Below are 18,148 nucleotides of genomic sequence, written 5' to 3'. Positions count from 1 at the left end.
TTCGTTACGGATGCGGCGATGCTGAAAATGTCAATTTTTTTACATTTATTTCAGTTTTACACAATAAAAGAATTTTTGGAAAAAAATGTTTTTGTGTCTTCATTTCCTGAAAGCCATATTTTTTATTTATTTTTTTGGGCGACTGTCTTATGTAGGGTCTATTTTTTCGCGGGATGAGGTGACGGTTTGATTGATACTATTTTGGGGTACATTGGACTTTTTGATTGCTTGGTATTACACTTTTTGTGATGTAACGTGACAAAAAAATGGCTTTCATTTTCATTTTTTTTACGGCTTCCATTTGAGGGGGTAGGTCATGTGATCAGGTCATTATGGACGTGGCGATACCCAACATGTCTACTTTTCAAAATTTATTTCAATTTTACACAATAAAAGCATTTTTGGAAAAAAATATGTTTTTGTGTCTCCATTTTCTGAAAGAGATATTTGTTTTATTTTATTTTTTGGGTGATTGTCTTATGTAGGGGCTCATTTTTTGCGGGATAATGTGACGGTTTGAATTATACTATTTTGGGATAAGCATGACTTTTTGTAAGTTGACAAAAAATGTTTTTATTTATTTATTTTTACGGCATTAACCTGACGGGTGGATTATGTGATATTTTTATAGAGCTGGTTGTTACGGACGTGGTGATACCTAATATATCTGTTTTTCTTTTTTTTCTATTTTTTACAAACTTTAAATGTCTTTATTAGGGGAAAGGGGCGTTTTTGTTTTTGTTTTTGTTTTTTACTTGAAACTTTATTTATTTATTGTGAAAGTTTTTTTTACTTGTTTCAACTTTTTACTTTTGTCCCACTGTGAGACTTCAACCTGAGGGTCTGATCCCATTATGCTGACAGTTTCGTAGGAGATCCAGCCTTTTTACCTATAAAAATGGCTGATGTGCTGTATGTGGGCTTGGCAGCTGAAGGTAAGGGCGAGGTATTTCGGTAACAGCAGGTAAATTGCACGGCCCCTAAATCAATTTAAAGTGACATTACTTCCTAATAAAAATATGAAAACACATTTGAAAAGAAGCAGTAAATGGCAGATCTAGTGACTTATAGGTGACGTCTCCTCGGATTTGAGTTGTTCACTTTCCTTTTTTTCTCCATTTGGTCCAGACCATTACACGCAGACATCTTTGATCAGGCGTGTGAAGCCCCCTCCGCCACATAAGCAGACACCAGTAGTGATGAGAGGCATAAGCAATATTAAAATTTGCGATATTTAGCGAATTTTTGGCTGAATATTGGCCATAAATTAGCAAAATCGAGAATTCGTGATCTCCATTATTTACTTGATTGCAAAAATCGGCAATGCAATATATTCGCGCTAAAAATTTGCGATTAGAATATTTACGATCAACACTAAGGGGTAGGCAACTTTCCTATTGGTTGCTAGGGATGTTGCTAAGTGCCGATATTAGCAAAAAATTCTCGATAAATTGTTGATAAATTCACAATTAGCATATTCGTGAATACGAATATATAGCACTATATTCTAAATATTTGCGAATTCTCGAAGTGGCGATATTCACAATTAAAATTCGCAATTCGAATATTCGTGCTCAACACTAGACACCAGTATTACTGTACGGCACATGGCAGATGGAGGATGGTTACAGTACTCCCATTAGTAATAATATAACTATAGTGCCCCCAGTGTTCATAAAGCTCCTCCTGCAGTGCTCCCTGTAGTTCTCATTCCCACCTGCAGTTATAACTCCCCTATAGTGCTCCCTGTATTATAATGCCCTCTGTAGTGCCAATATATAATGCTTCCCCCCCCTATACTGCCATTATATATGTGATACTCCAACTGTAGTGCCAGTAGATAATGCCCCTCTGTAGTGATAGTATATATATATATATAATGCCCCCCTGTAGTGCCAGTAGATAATGCTTCTCCATGTCCCCCTGTAGTGTAAGTATATATATAATGCCCTCTGTAGTGCCAATATATAATGCTTCTCCCCCCTATACTGCCATTATATATGTGATACTCCAACTGTAGTGCCAGTAAATAATGCTCCTCCATGCCCCTCTGTAGTGATAGTATATATATATATATATATATATATATATATAAAATGCCCCCCTGTAGTGCCAGTATATAATGCTTCTCCATGTCCCCCTGTAGTGTAAGTATATATATAATGCCCCCCTGTAGTGCCAGTATATAATGCTTCTCCATGTCCCCCTGTAGTGTAAGTATATATATAATGCCCCCCTGTAGTGCCAGTAGATAATGCTCCTCCATGTCCCCCTGTAGTGTAAGTATATATATATATATATATATATATATATATAAAATGCCCCCCTGTAGTGCCAGTATATAATGCTTCTCCATGTCCCCCTGTAGTGTAAGTATATATATAATGCCCCCCTGTAGTGCCAGTATATAATGCTTCTCCATGTCCCCCTGTAGTGTAAGTATATATATAATGCCCCCCTGTAGTGCCAGTATATAATGCTTCTCCATGTCCCCCTGTAGTGTAAGTATATATATAATGCCCCCCTGTAGTGCCAGTAGATAATGCTCCTCCATGTCCCCCTGTAGTGTAAGTATATATATAATGCTCTTCCAAATGACTCCTATGCTGGGTCTTACGCTATGACATGATCACGCGACCTCTTGCAGAGTCATAGGTGGGTGCCTACCCTCTCCTGCCCGTTGTCCCGGCCCTGATGACATCTGTGTTCGTCCCATATTCATATGTGCCTGCATTGCTGAAATAAAACAACGTTTTACTATATGCTAGGAGCAACGGGGGCGTTACCATTACACCTAGACGCTCTGCTCTCTCTACAACTGCCTCGCCCTCTGCACTTAGATTGACAGAACCAGGCAGTGAAAGCATCATCACACCTGCCTGGTCCTGACCTCTCCTAAAGTCAAAGTGCAGAGGTCGCAGCAGTTGCAGAGAGAGTGGAGCCTCTAGGTGTAACGGCAACGCCCCCGTTGCTCTTAGAGGCTCATTTGCATATAGTAAAACTTAATTTTTCTCAGCAATGCGGGCACATAGGAACATAGGACCAACACAGGGGCCTTCAGCTGAAATCAGAAAGATAAACAAGTGCATAGATGCAAGAGATTCCGTCCTAAACTCCTGGGTGAGAACAAATCCCACTGGTTTTTCCTGCTCCCTGATAATAATATGTATCATGTAATTATATGTAATAAGTAAATCCGGTTTGTGCTTCTTCTGCACTCCTATGGACACACAACTTGCTCCACACATGACGGCTTGATTTTTGCGGGACAAGTTGTAGTTTTTAATGGTGCTATTTTGGGGTATACATAACTTTCTGATTAACTTTTATTAACTCTTTCTGGGAGGGAGTTTTTACGTTGTAAATTTTACGACGTTCATTTTTCTGTACAAATAACATAATATCTTTATTCTCTGCATATCAAATACGTATAGTTTTTGTTAATGTTTTACTACTTTTGTGCAATAAAACCCCTTTTTTTAAAAGGAAGAAAATCTTTTTTGCATCTCCACTTCCCAAGACCCATAACTTTTTCTTTCTGTGGAGTTGTAATGGGGGCTTGATTTTTGCAGGGGAAATTATAGTTTTTATTGGTGTCATTTTGGAATAAATTACGCTTCTTAATCCCTTGTTATTAACTTTTTTCAGTGGTAACTAAGAATAAATGAGCAATTCTGTCTTAATTTTTTAATCTTTTCTTATGGCGTTCACCGCAGGGTATAATTTATATGATATTTATGTAATGCAGGTCGTTACACATGCGGCTATACCAAACATATGGGGTGGATTCATTTTTTTTGCAATTTTTTTCATTAAAAGCGCATTTTTAATAGAAAAAAAGCATATTTTTTCCTGTCTTTTTTTATTTAAATAATGTGTTTGTTTTTTTTACTTTTTTTTTACCACTTAATAGTCCCACAACATTTTGATTGCTTTTAAAATACAATACACTATTACTATAGTGCTATGCATTTTAATGTCAGTGCTATACTGACATTGACCAGCAGGCTGCGCCAGAGAGTCACAGCCTGTTGGAAACTACTCAAGGCTGACTTGAGGCCTTTATTAGACCCCATCCGGCCATTACACACATCGTCACCCCGCAATCGCATTTGCGGGGTGCTGAAGGGAGACAGAGGGAGTCCGCCCCCTCTATCACCACTTTACATGTGGCGGGTGGCATTGCCTGCGGCATGTAAATCGTTAAACAGCCCGAATCGGCACTCCTGCATGTTCGAGCTGAGCCCCGGCTCACTGCTGCAGGGGGAACCCCTGCAGCGCTTAGACTGGGCTGCCATGAAAAAACGGCGACCCAGCCTAAGACCCCTTAGTGACCGCCATAAAAAGGCGTATGGGTGGTCACTAAGGGGTTAACGCAGTTATTTCTTCTGCATTCCCCGACCTCGGTGAAAACTTCTGCTCTGCATCATGCCTCTTCCTCCTTGCCCTGTTAGGTTTACATAGTTTTTGGCGGTCTACGCCACTAGCCATGCAAAAAAAAAAACTGTCAGATATTATTAGGGTTCTTCAAGAAGAAGCCATGACACTAAGGGGACCAGAACCTTAAACTGTAACTGCCATTTTTTTTCCTAATGTGTAGGGTTAGTGATGGGGGAGATGTTTCATATACACTTTATTTAGACAACTTGTACATTTATATGAGAAGACTTGCCCTGAAATGTCCCTTAGCATCGCTCACTGTGAAGATGGCCAGGGTTAATTCTTTTTCCCTCCCTGCTAGCTCCTATATACGCTCACCTAAAGAATTATTAGAAACACCTGTTCTATTTCTCATTAATGCAATTATCTAGTCAACCAATCACATGGCAGTTGCTTCAATGCATTTAGGGGGGTGGTCCTGGTCAAGACAATCTCCTGAACTCCAAACTGAATGTCAGAATGGGAAAGAAAGGTGATTTAAAGGGTTTCTATCACTTGGTATGACATAATTAGCTGTCAGACACTAGCGATCCGCTAGTGTCTGCTCTGGCCAACCATCCTACTATAATCACTTGTGGGGCAGCGGTTTTGCTAAAAAACTAACTTTTATAAATATGCTAATGAGCCTCTAGGTGCTATGTGGGCGTCATTAGCACCTAGAGGCTCCGTCTACCTTCATACACCGCCGCCGCCCAGCGCGTCCCTCCAGCCCGCCCATGTCCTCCTCCGTGTGACGCAGCGGCCGAATTCTCGCGCATGCGCAGTGCGCGGCTGTATTCGGCGCATTTGAGATGTCTGAGCTCGGAGCGGTCAGACATTCAATGCGCATGCGCGGATGTATTCGGCGCATGCGCATTGAATGTCTGACCGCTCCGAGCTCACATCTCAAATGCGCCGAATACAGCCGCGCACTGCGCATGCGCGAGAATTCGGCCGCTGCGTCACACGGAGGAGGACATGGGCGGGCTGGAGGGACGCGCTGGGCGGCGGCTGTGTATGAAGGTAGACGGAGCCTCTAGGTGCTAATGACGCCCACATAGCACCTAGAGGCTCATTAGCATATTTATAAAAGTTAGTTTTTTAGCAAAACCGCTGCCCCACAAGTGATTATAGTAGGATGGTTGGCCAGAGCAGACACTAGCGGATCGCTAGTGTCTGACAGCTAATTATGTCATACCAAGTGATAGAAACCCTTTAAGCAATTTTGAGCGTGGCATGGTTGTTGGTGCCAGACGGGCCGGTCTGAGTATTTCACAATCTGCTCAGTTACTGGGATTTTCACGCACAACCATTTCTAGGGTTTACAAAGAATGGTGTGAAAAGGGAAAAACATCCAGTATGCGGCAGTCCTGTGGGCAAAAATGCCTTGTGGATGCTAGAGGTCAGAGGAGAATGGGCCGACTGATTCAAGCTGATAGAAGAGCAACGTTGACTGAAATAACCACTCGTTACAACCGAGGTATGCAGCAAAGCATTTGTGAAGCCACAACACGCACAACCTTGAGGTGGATGGGCTACAACAGCAGAAGACCCCACCGGGTACCACTCATCTCCACTACAAATAGGAAAAAGAGGCTACAATTTGCACGAGCTCACCAAAATTGGACTGTTGAAGACAGGAAAAATGTTGCCTGGTCTGATGAGTCTCGATTTCTGTTGAGACATTCAAATGGTAGAGTCCGAATTTGGCGTAAACAGAATGAGAACATGTATCCATCCTCTGATGGCTACTTCCAGCAGGATAATGCACCATGTCACAAAGCTCGAATCATTTCACATTGGTTTCTTGAACATGACAATGAGTTCACTGTACTAAAATGGCCCCCACAGTCACCAGATCTCAACCCAATAGAGCATCTCTGGGATGTGGTGGAACGGGAGCTTCGTGCCCCGGATGTGCATCCCTCAAATCTCCATCAACTGCAAGATGCTATCCTATCAATATGGGCCAACATTTCTAAAGAATGCTATGAGCACCTTGTTGAATCAATGCCACGTAGAATTAAGGCAGTTCTGAAGGCAAAAGGGGGTCCAACACCGTATTAGTATGGTGTTCCTAATAATTCTTTAGGTGAGTGTATTTCTAGACATTAACATCTATCCTATGCATACAGTATATATTTGCCCTTCTTTCTATATACAGTATGTACTCTTCTATATCTCTCTCTTCTCCTTAATAGCCAGATCAGACTGCACGATCTGCCCTGCATCAAAAAAGGGTTAAAAAAACAAACAAACACATATACAGTAAAAGCTACAAAATTAAAGTACATTTCATAAAAAATTGTCTGACTACCGTAAACAATTAATAAGTGCCTGGTTGTTAAGTGGGTAAAATGCAAGGTGCACATTAGCCATTGGCTTGTGTTTGCTGTAGTCGAGCAGCTGTGCCCTGCCCAGGTTATTGGTCCTTACATCAGCAGACAATACAGGGAGAGGGGGAGGTGACATTGCATAAATTGTCCTTACACACTGTGCTGAGCATTACATACCATTATTCACCCTGGCGCTTTGTGGACACAGGACCAAGCTGGAGAATACAGGTGTGATATGGTTCTTCGTCCAAATTGCTGCAACCTGATTCCTCATTTTGATTGGAATGACCTGATTCCTCATTCAGATTGGTGTGATCTGGTTCCTCATCTGGATTGCGGCGACCTGGTTCCTTATTCTGACTGGAGTGACCTGATTCCACATCCAGATTTGTATGACCTGATTCCTTGTCCAGATTGAGGAGACCGGATTCTTTGTCCATATTATTGTGTCCTGATTCCTCATCCTTCCTATCCCTCTGACCTGAAAGGAAGATGAAGGACATCCAGTTGGACTACATCCAACCATCGAACATTTTTCATTTGGCTATCAAGAACCATGAGCCTGTGTGGAAGCTGGAGAGCCTGAGAGCTCAAGTCTATTTTGACTGGGAAGTTGACCCTGAAGACCGGAGATACTCACCCTCCAGTGGCCTTTTCTATGCTGTGATTCACAACAATATCCAGTATGCTCGATACCTTTTGTCGCACTTCCCTAAGGATTCCATCAAAGTTCCAGGATTTAAACGTGACCAGTGTCCACGTTATGCATTTCATCTGGGTTTGGCCATCACCTACAACCGCCAGAAAATCCTATCCATGATTATTGAGACGTGTCAAAAAGATCCTGTTCTCCAATCCTACATAAACTTAGAGATTTTCTTCTATCCGATGGAAGGGAAGACTCCTCTTCATCTGGCCTGTGAACTTCTCAGATCAGATCTTGTCTTAACTTTGCTATGCCACGGTGCTGCATCCAGAGCTGATGACCTGGGACGGACGCCGATGGATGTCATATTGACCCATCTTTGGAGCTCAAAGGACAACATGAACCCGAAGATCCAGTGTTTAGATTACCTCCTGCTCTTCACACTGCCCGGAAGATTACAAATGAGCAGAACTTTGCAGGAGAATAGGGAATACTGGCGGACGTTACTGGGAGATGACATTTACGATTTCTTGTTGGGGATAAGGCTAGCTCCTTTAGGTTTGATGTCCATGAAGAAGGTTCTTCAGCAATTACCGCCATCAGAATTTCAGATATCTATTCAACAACTTCCCATCCCTCAAAGCATGAAGAACAGGTTCACCCTTGGATATTAGGGGACATTAGGACATATTCAAAACATTAAACATCTCAGGTGTCTATTTCTATACGGCGAAAGGTTTTCTCTTGGTGGTTTCCTTCATTTCAAAGGAGAGAGACTCAGCATCTACAATAGCATAAAAGGTCATTGCCAATTAGACTCTATTTTGAGAAGTGTTGTGAATTTCCATGTGTGCTTGTGGACTTTGCATCCCTAAGACATCGTACCCTTGTATGTCTTCTTATCCCCACTGAATGAAACTCCTAGCATAATCTGTGGCCACGCAAACTGCACATCTGCAGGAGAAATCTAGAGGTCAAGTCTGCTGAAGTCCCATGTCCCATTTCCTGTGACCCATGTGAACATGCCCTTTGAATGCTAGTGCTGTGTGTAATGTATGGTACTGTCTTTTATGCTACTACAAAGTCTGGGTGTAATACTAATTGTACCGTCCTTCAGACTGCAGCGTGTTACAGTTTATCAGTGTATCCTATGTTTGTATTTGACAATGGATTAAGATTTTTCAGTTTTATGAAATTACCCATTGAGGTCAGTTAGTACTGTTACCCAGCTGTGCCGGGGTCTTGGGTTCAAATCCTACCAGGAGTAAAAAATAACATGGAGTTTGTATATTCTTCGCTTGTTTGGTGGGCTTCCTGTGGGTTCTCCGCTTTTTTTCCTACGTGCCAAAAACATTCTTATAGGTTAGGCTAGTCCGTGCAGCGGTTTTCTTCCAGCCGACTGTCGGCATATTTGCCGGAATGCGGCCGGATCTCCACTGGTCGCCATTGTACTGAATGGAGCTAGACAGAGCGTTACAAACCCCCGAAGTTCGCAGAGGTCCGGCAAGCTGTTCCCTGCCGCAAAAGCCTGCCTGACACTAGCAACTAGCCTTAAAGGTTTTTTTTTTCCAGAGTGTTTGATACTGATGATCCATCCATCAATATCAGATTGGTGGGGTCCTACTCTGGTCACCCTTCCGTTTTAAAGGCTGCGGCACTCCAGTGAGCACTGCGCTCCTCGCAGCTTACCAAGCACAGCGCCATACATTGTATAGTGGCCATGCTTGGTATTGCTGCCCATAGGCCACTTGACTGATGAACGTGATGTCATAGGCCTACAAAGAGTCTGGAGTACTCATTGGAGCACTGTGGTCTCTTCAATCAGCTGATAGGCCATCGATAAGAAAATCTCTGAAAACCCCTAGATGCTCCAAGGCTGTTCTTAATGGTCCCTTTAAACGGGAAGACGATTTAGCAGATTGTCGGGATTGAACGCAGATCGCTAGCGGAGGAGACAGCGATGTCCTCCAGCTCCTCCAGAGTATGGGGAGGAGTGATCGCTAGTGCCATCGCTCTTCCCCAACCTTCTGTCAGGAAACAAGGATTCTTGTGCTTCACAAAACATACAAATACCCGATGAAAAAGTGTTTTGCTCGTTCATGGGGTAATCGGCGGCACATTGACACCGCCAGAGCATTGCTAACGAGTTTTACTAGTAACGCTGGTTAGCGATGATCCATTCGATGTCGGCCTGTGTAAAGGGCTCTTAAAGGGGTCCTCTCACTTCAGCAAATAGCATTTATTACTTAGAAGAAGTTAATACAAGGCACTTACTAATGTATTGTGATTCTCCATATTGCTTCCTTTGCTAGTTGCATTCATTTTTCCATCCCATTATACACTGCTCGTTTCCATGGTTTACCACCACCCTTCCATCAAGCATTGGTGGTCGTGCTTGCGCACTATAGGAGAAAGTGCTGGCCTATGTGCAGTCCCACGGTCCCAGCCACCAGAAAGGCCAGTGCTTTTTTTTATAGTGTGCAAGCACGACCACCGCTGATGGATTGCAGGGTGGTCGTAACCCCCGGAAATGAGCAGTGTATAATGTTATGGAAAAATGAATCCAGTCAGTAAAGGAGGCAATCTGGACAATCAGAATACATTAGTAAGTGCATTGTATTAACTTTCTCTACATAATAAATGCCACTTGCAGAAGTGAGACAACCCCTTTAAGATTTCCCAGAGAAGGTCTCCATGCCTCTGTCTTCTGCTCCGCCTGGAGAAGGTCTTCACACCCTATCCTCTGCTTTCTCTAGATCTAGCAAATACCTATAGGAGAGGGTCTTCACACCCCATCCTCTGCTCCCTCTAGATCTAGGAAATACCTAAAGGAGAGGGTCTTTACACCCCATACTCTGCTCCCTCTAGATCTAGGAAATACCTAAAGGAGAGGGTCTTTACACCCCATACTCTGCTCCCTCTAGAGCAGTGGTTCTCAACCTTTCTAAAGCCGTGACCCCTTAATACAGTTCCTCATGTTGTGGTGACCCCCAACCATTACATTTTTTTCCTTGCTACGTCATAACTAATTTTGCTACTGTTATGAATTGTAATGTAAATATCTGATATGCAGGATGTATTTTTATTGCTACAAATTGAACATAATTAAAGAAGAGTAATTAATCACAAAGACATCCACAGATCCCCCCTAAACAGTGCCATCCACAGATCACCCTCCCCTAAACAGTGCCATCCACAGATCTCCCCCCTAAACAGTGCCATCCACAGATCCCCCCTCCCCTAAACAGTGCCATCCACAGATCTCCCCCCTAAACAGTGCCATCCACAGATACCCCCTAAACAGTGCCATCCACAGATACCCCCTCCCCTAAACAGTGCCATCCACAGATCTCCCCCTAAACAGTGCCCCCCTAAACAGTGGATCTGTGGATGGCACTGTTTAGGGGGGAGATCTGTGGATGGCACTGTTTAGGGGAGGGGGGATCTGTGGATGGCACTGTAGGCGGATCTGTGGATGGCACTGCCATCCACAGATCCCCCTACAGTGCCATCCACAGATCCCCCTCCATGCCGCTCACAGCAGTATATTTATAAACTAATCAGTAACTACTTTAACTTTAATCATTGCTCATTGCTGAGCTCTTTACTTGGATTATAATTTATTTGGATATGGGATATCTTACTTTGTCTTAGCTCCGGTAATAGCAGGCAGTGCGGGGGGCGGCGCTCACTCACTGACGTCACGCACCTGAGCCACCTAGTGGGAGGAGCAGGCGCATGACGTCAGTGAGTGAGCGCCGCCCCCCGCACTGCCTGCTATTACCGGAGCTAAGACAAAGTAAGATATCCCATATCCAAATAAATTATAATCCAAGTAAAGAGCTCAGCAATGAGCAATGATTAAAGTTAAAGTAGTTACTGATTAGTTTATAAATATACTGCTGTGAGCGGCGTGGCCCTGTATATTCTAACCCCCAGGCAAGCGTCCCTGTCACCATGGGAACGCCTGGGGGTTAGAATATACCATCGGATTTGAGTTTTTACGATCTCACTGAGCTCGTAAAACTCAGATCCGATGGTATATTCTAACCCCCAGGCAAGCGTCCCCGTCACCATGGGAACGCCTGGGGGTTAGAATATACCATCGGATCTTCTGAGTTACTCAGCCGCAAAACAAGCACCGACGACCCCCCGCAAAGGGCCGATCGACCCCCAAAGGGGTCGCGACCCCTAGGTTGAGAACCGCTGCTCTAGAGTCTAGATCTAGGAAATCTCTATAGGAGAAGTTCTTCACACCCCATCCTCTGCTCCTTCTGGATCTAGGAAATCCCTATAGAAGAAGTTCTTTACACCCCATACTCTGCTCCCTCTAGATCATGGGTGTCAAACATGCGGCCCGCAATGAATATCTTTGCGGCCCGGCAGTCTAGTATCTCTGAACATGAGCGCTGCTATCGGCGCGCTCATGTTCTCTCAGCAGCACGGGGAGAAGGAAGCTGTCCTCCCTCCCCCCTGTGCTGCTGCCGCTGCCACCAATGAGGAGAGAGGGGCGGAGGAGGGGCGGGCGCACTGAGCCACCAATGAGGAGAGAGGGGCGGAGGAGGGGCGGGGGCACTGAGCCACCAATGATAGGACTATTCCCATTTCCCACACAGAGCGGCGCCCAGCGATGTCTCAGCACTCACCATTAGTCCTGGGCGCCGCTCCGTTCGCCCGCAGTGCCCCATTACTGTCTCCTCTCCTGCTCCACATGCTGCTGATTACTATCGGAGCGATGGGAGGAGACATCAGCTTCACTAGTGGGCGTTCCTTCTCCCTGCGCTGCGATTGGACAGCGCTACAGCCAGGAATAAGGAACGCCCACTAGTGAAGCTGATGTCTCCTCCCATCGCTCCGATAGTAATCAGCAGCATGTGGAGCAGGAGAGGAGACAGTAATGGAGCACTGCAGGCGAACGGAGCGGCGCCCAGGACTAATGGTGAGTGCTGAGACATCGCTGGGCGCCGCTCTGTGTGGCCTGATAGTAAGAGTCAGTCTTTAACACAATACAGGAGGCGGGTGCCGGCAGCACAATCGCATTGCCGGCACCCTGCCGCTGACAGGGAGCTGCGATCAGAGGCAGTTAACCCCTTAGGTGCCGCACCTGAGGGGTTAACTGCTGATCTGCCAGTACCAGCCTCCTGTATAAAGGGGAAATTTATCATTGGTGGTGCAGTGTGCCCCCCTCAACCCCCCATCCCATTAAAATCATTGGTGGCACAGTGCGCCAGCCCCTCTCAACCGCCCCAGTATTAAAATCATTGGTGGCAGTGGCCACAGGGACCTCTCCCCTCCCCCTCATTGGTGGTGCAGTGGCAGCTTCTGATCGGAGCCCCAGCTGTGTAAGCCTGGGGCTCCGATCAGTTACCATGGCAGCCAGGACGCTACAGAAGCCCTGGTTGCCATGGTAACATCCCTGATGCTGTGTGCACAAGGCACAGAGCAGCAGGGACAGTGTGAAGTCCTATTCACCCTAATAGAGCTGAATAGGACAAGGGATGAAAGATCCCAGGTTCTCGCCCCTAAGGCTACTTTCACACTTGCGTTCAGAGCGGATCCGTCTGAGACGGATCCGCTCATATAATGCAGACGGTGGATCCGTTCAGAACGGATCCGTCTGCATTATATTGTAAAAAATTTTTTTTTTTTTTGATGCGGCCCACATAAACTTAAATTATTTTTTTTTTTGGCCCATGTTAGCCTTTGAGTTTGACATGCTTGCTCTAGATCTAGGAAATCTCTATAGGAGAAGTTCTTCACACCCCATCCTCTGCTCCCTCTGGATCTAGGAAATCCCTATAGAAGAAGTTCTTCACACCCCATCCTCTGCTTCCTCTAGATCTAGGAAATCCCTGTAGGAAAAGGTCTTCACACCCCATCCTCTGATCCCTCTGGATCTAGGAAATCCCTATAGGAGAGGTTCTTCACACCCCATCCTCTGCTCTCTCTAGATCTAGGAAATCCCTGTAGGAGACCGATCCTCTGCTCCCTCTGGATCTAGGAAATCCCTATAGGAGAGGTTATTCACACCCCATCCTCTGCTTCCTGTACATCTAGGATATCCCTGTAGGAGAGGGTCTTCACACCCCATACTCTGCTCCCTCTAGATCTAGGAAATCTCTATAGGAGAAGTTCTTCACACCCCATCCTCTGCTCCCTCTGGATCTAGGAAATCCCTATAGAAGAAGTTCTTCACACCCCATCCTCTGCTCCCTCTGGATCTAGGAAATCCCTATAGAAGAAGTTCTTCACACCCCATCCTCTGCTTCCTCTAGATCTAGGAAATCCCTGTAGGAAAAGGTCTTCACACCCCATCCTCTGATCCCTCTGGATCTAGGAAATCCCTATAGGAGAGGTTCTTCACACCCCATCCTCTGCTCTCTCTAGATCTAGGAAATCCCTGTAGGAGACTGATCCTCTGCTCCCTCTGGATCTAGGAAATCCCTATAGGAGAGGTTATTCACACCCCATCCTCTGCTCCCTGTACATCTAGGATATCCCTGTAGGAGAGGGTCTTCACACCCCATACTCTGCTCCCTCTAGATCTAGGAAATCTCTATAGGAGAAGTTCTTCACACCCTATCCTCTGCTCCGGCTGGATCTAGGAAATCCCTATAGAAGAAGTTCTTCACACCCCATCCTCTGCTTCCTCTAGATCTAGGAAATCCCTGTAGGAGAAGGTCTTCACACCCCATCCTCTGATCCCTCTGGATCAAGGAAATCCCTATAGGAGAGGTTCTTCACACCCCATCCTCTGCTCTCTCTAGATCTAGGAAATCCCTGTAGGAGACCGATCCTCTGCTCCCTCTAGATCAGGAAATCCCTATAGGAGAGGTTCTTCACACCCCATCCTCTGCTTCCTGTACATCTAGGATATCCCTGTAGGAGAGGGTCTTCACACCCAGTCCTCTGCTCCCTCTAGATCTAGGAAATACTGCACAGAAAGGATCTCAACATTCCTTTTTTTTGTCAACTCTGAATCAAGAAAAGCCAGAAGAGTAGGCTTGCTCACCAGGAGACAGGCCTCCTTCCCACAAAGGGTCCCCACTCCTTGTCTTCTGGATCTAGGAAAGCCAGAGAAGAGGGCTCTGCTGACTGGAGGAATCATGACAGCCCAGGAATCAGGCCTCCCAGAGCAATGAGCTTTGGTCAGGTGCAGCAAATGAAGACTTGGGGTCTGAAATTGCTGAAGTTGTGGCTCCTGGGACCATAGACTGTTCATACTGTGGAAAAGCATGTACTACAGCAGCACCCCATCCAGGAAGGGGCTATGACAGGTGCTTCTTTATTATGATGATAGAGGGGAATCTCAGAGGTTAGACCAAGCACCAAACAAACACTGACGGCCTATCCAGTGATGGCTAATATCCAGCACTCCAGCTGTGGCGAAACTACGACTCCCAGCATGCTCCATTTATTGCTATTGAGTTCTGAGAACAGCTCAGCAAGTGTACATCTTGGAAGTTATAGATTTACCACAGCTGGAGTGCCGAAGGTTAGCCATCACTGGGACTGAGCTGCAATACCAAGCACAGCCACTATACAATGTGCGGCGCTGTGCATGGTGAGCTGTGAGGAGGCCATGGCACTTACCAGAGCTCCGGTGGGTGCCATGGCTTCCTCAAACAGCTGATCCTATCCTCAGAACCTCTAGAACCCTTTGTAGGCATCCTGGGTGTCCTCCTCCCAGTCCCATAGCATTGTGCCTATAGTCCCAGCTCTGCTCGGGAGGAATTCTTTCAATGATATTTTTATTCACTGACAGCAAGCAGAGATTTTTTAAATGGTGGCATGCAGTACTGGATATCAAGTAAACTCGTAGATCAGAGTTGCAACAATGTATCGCTCCGTCCTGGAATCCAGCCTGGAAGCTCTTACCTGCACTGATACATTGTAACAAAGTGGTGGACTGAAATGTAAAAAAAAAAAAGAGTGATTCCATTCACCAACAGCAAGCAGAGTTTAGCTGTTTTGTCCAGGCTCTTGGGGACTTTATTTTCATGGGACAGGATTATCTCTGCATGGATTCCGCTCAGGCTTACCCTGGACGGTGATACTTACCCTCGGAGTGGGTGCTCCTTGCTATGTTGAGCCCACTCCGACAGTTCAGATCTCAAGCCTTGTGATGTCACTGGCCTGTGATAGAAGATATATATATATATGTACCGAGCAGGCCTGCTTCTGCCATGAGGCGAGATGATCAAGCAGTCGACCTGGTTCTCCGGGGGGCGGCTGTCTGTCACGGGCCACAGCCTCTGGCTCCCATCCCTGCCATTCAGTCTCATAGGCCTCCGGCTTATGAGGCAGTAGTACAGCGCAGGCGGTCGCGATGACATCACTGTGACCTCCTGAGCTGGGTCACGGCGGTGCAGTGACGTAATCACATGCCATGTTGTCGCGATGCCCATGACCCAGCACAGGAGATCTGGGTGATGTCTTCGTGACCGCCTGTTTTGGGAAGCAGCATCTCAGGCCACAGTCAAGAAGAGGCGGTGGTCTGCACTACTGACAGCAGCAGCGAACTGAACAATACTGAGTTTTTTTTATTTTTTATTAAATATTTGTGTGGCTATGGCACTACAGGGATTGGAGGGGGAGGCATCATATGTAAAGTAAATTATATATATTGGGGCTCTATACTACAGGGGAGCATTATATATATGGAGCTCTATACTACAGGGGAGAGCATTATATATATGGGGGCTCTATACTACAGGGAGGAGCATTATATATATGGGGGCTTTATACTACAGGGAGGAGCATTATATATATGGGGGCTCTATACTACAGGGGGAGCATTATATATATGGGGGCTCTATACTACAGGGGAGAGCATTATATATATGGGGGCTCTACACTACAGGGGAGAGCATTATATATATGGGGGCTCTATACTACAGGGGGAGCATTATATATATGGGGGCTCTATACTACAGGGGAGAGCATTATATATATGGGGGCTCTATACTACAGGGGGCAGCATTATATATATGGGAGCTCTATACTACAGGGGAGAGCATTATATATATGGGGCACTATACTACAGGGGGAGCATTATATATATGGGGGCTCTATACTACAGGGGGAGCATTATATATATGGGGCTCTATACTACAGGGGGAGCATTATATATATGGGGGCTCTATACTACAGGGGGAGCATTATATATATGGGGGCTCTATACTACAGGGGGAGCATTATATATATGGGGGCTCTATACTACAGGGGGAGCATTATATATATGGGGGCTCTATACTACAGGGGGGAGCATTATATATATGGGGGCTCTATACTACAGGGGGAGCATTATATATATGGGGGCTCTATACTACAGGGAGGAGCATTATATATATGGGGACTCTATACTACAGGGGGGAGCATTATATATATGGGGCTCTATACTACAGGGAGGAGCATTATATATATGGGGCACTATACTACAGGGGGAGCATTATATATATGGGGCTCTACAGGGGGAGCATTATATATATGGGGGCTCTATACTACAGGGAGGAGCATTATATATATATATATGGGGCACTATACTACAGGGGGCAGCATTATATATATGGGGGCTCTATACTACAGGGGGAGCATTATATATATATATGGGGCACTATACTACAGGGAGGAGCATTATATATATGGGGGCTCTATACTACAGAAGGAGCATTATATATATGGGGGCTCTATACTACAGGGGGCAGCATTATATATATGGGGGCTCTATACTACAGGGGGAGCATTATATATATATATGGGGGCTCTATACTACAGGGAGGAGCATTATATATATATATATGGGGCACTATACTACAGGGGGCAGCATTATATATATGGGGGCTCTATACTACAGGGGGAGCATTATATATATATATGGGGCACTATACTACAGGGAGGAGCATTATATATATGGGGGCTCTATACTACAGAAGGAGCATTATATATATGGGGGCTCTATACTACAGGGGGCAGCATTATATATATGGGGGCTCTATACTACAGGGGGAGCATTATATATATATATATATGGGGGCTCTATACTACAGGGGGAGCATTATATATATGGGGGCTCTATACTACAGGGAGGAGCATTATATATATATATATATGGGGGCTCTATACTACAGGGGATCATTATATATATGGGGCTCTATACTACAGGGGGAGCATTATATATATGGGGGCTCTATACTACAGGGGGCAGCATTATATATATGGGGGCTCTATACTACAGGGGGAGCATTATATATATATATATATATGGGGGCTCTATACTACAGGGAGGAGCATTATATATATGGGGGCTCTATACTACAGGGAGGAGCATTATATATATGGGGGCTCTATACTACAGGGGGAGCATTATATATATATATATATATATGGGGGCTCTATACTACAGGGGGGAGCATTATATATATGGGGGCTCTATACTACAGGGGGAGCATTATATATATGGGCACTATACTACAGGGGGAGCATTATATATATGGGGGCTCTATACTACAGGGAGGAGCATTATATATATATGGGGGCTCTATACTACAGGGGGAGCATTATATATATGGGGGCTCTATACTACAGGGGGAGCATTATATATATGGGGGCTCTATACTACAGGGGGAGCATTATATATATGGGGGCTCTATACTACAGGGAGGAGCATTATATATATATACGGGGGCTCTATACTACAGGGGGGAGCATTATATATATGGGGGCTCTATACTACAGGGGGGAGCAT

At 45.2% G+C, this 18,148-nt stretch overlaps 1 protein-coding gene across 1 annotated transcript; it reads left to right on the top strand.

The window, feature by feature from the left end:
* The first annotated feature begins 7,247 nt into the window (after positions 1 to 7,247).
* On the top strand, positions 7,248 to 8,075 carry LOC120999359 (ankyrin repeat domain-containing protein 9-like). Its single transcript, XM_040430227.1, has one exon. It carries the CDS (start codon positions 7,248 to 7,250, stop codon positions 8,073 to 8,075), a length of 828 nt encoding a protein of 275 aa, XP_040286161.1.
* The last annotated feature ends 10,073 nt before the right edge of the window (positions 8,076 to 18,148 follow it).

The sequence above is a fragment of the Bufo bufo genome, chromosome 4 (assembly GCF_905171765.1).
Source record: "Bufo bufo chromosome 4, aBufBuf1.1, whole genome shotgun sequence".
Classification (NCBI taxonomy): domain Eukaryota; kingdom Metazoa; phylum Chordata; class Amphibia; order Anura; family Bufonidae; genus Bufo; species Bufo bufo.
This window is presented reverse-complemented; position numbering and strand designations above follow the sequence as displayed.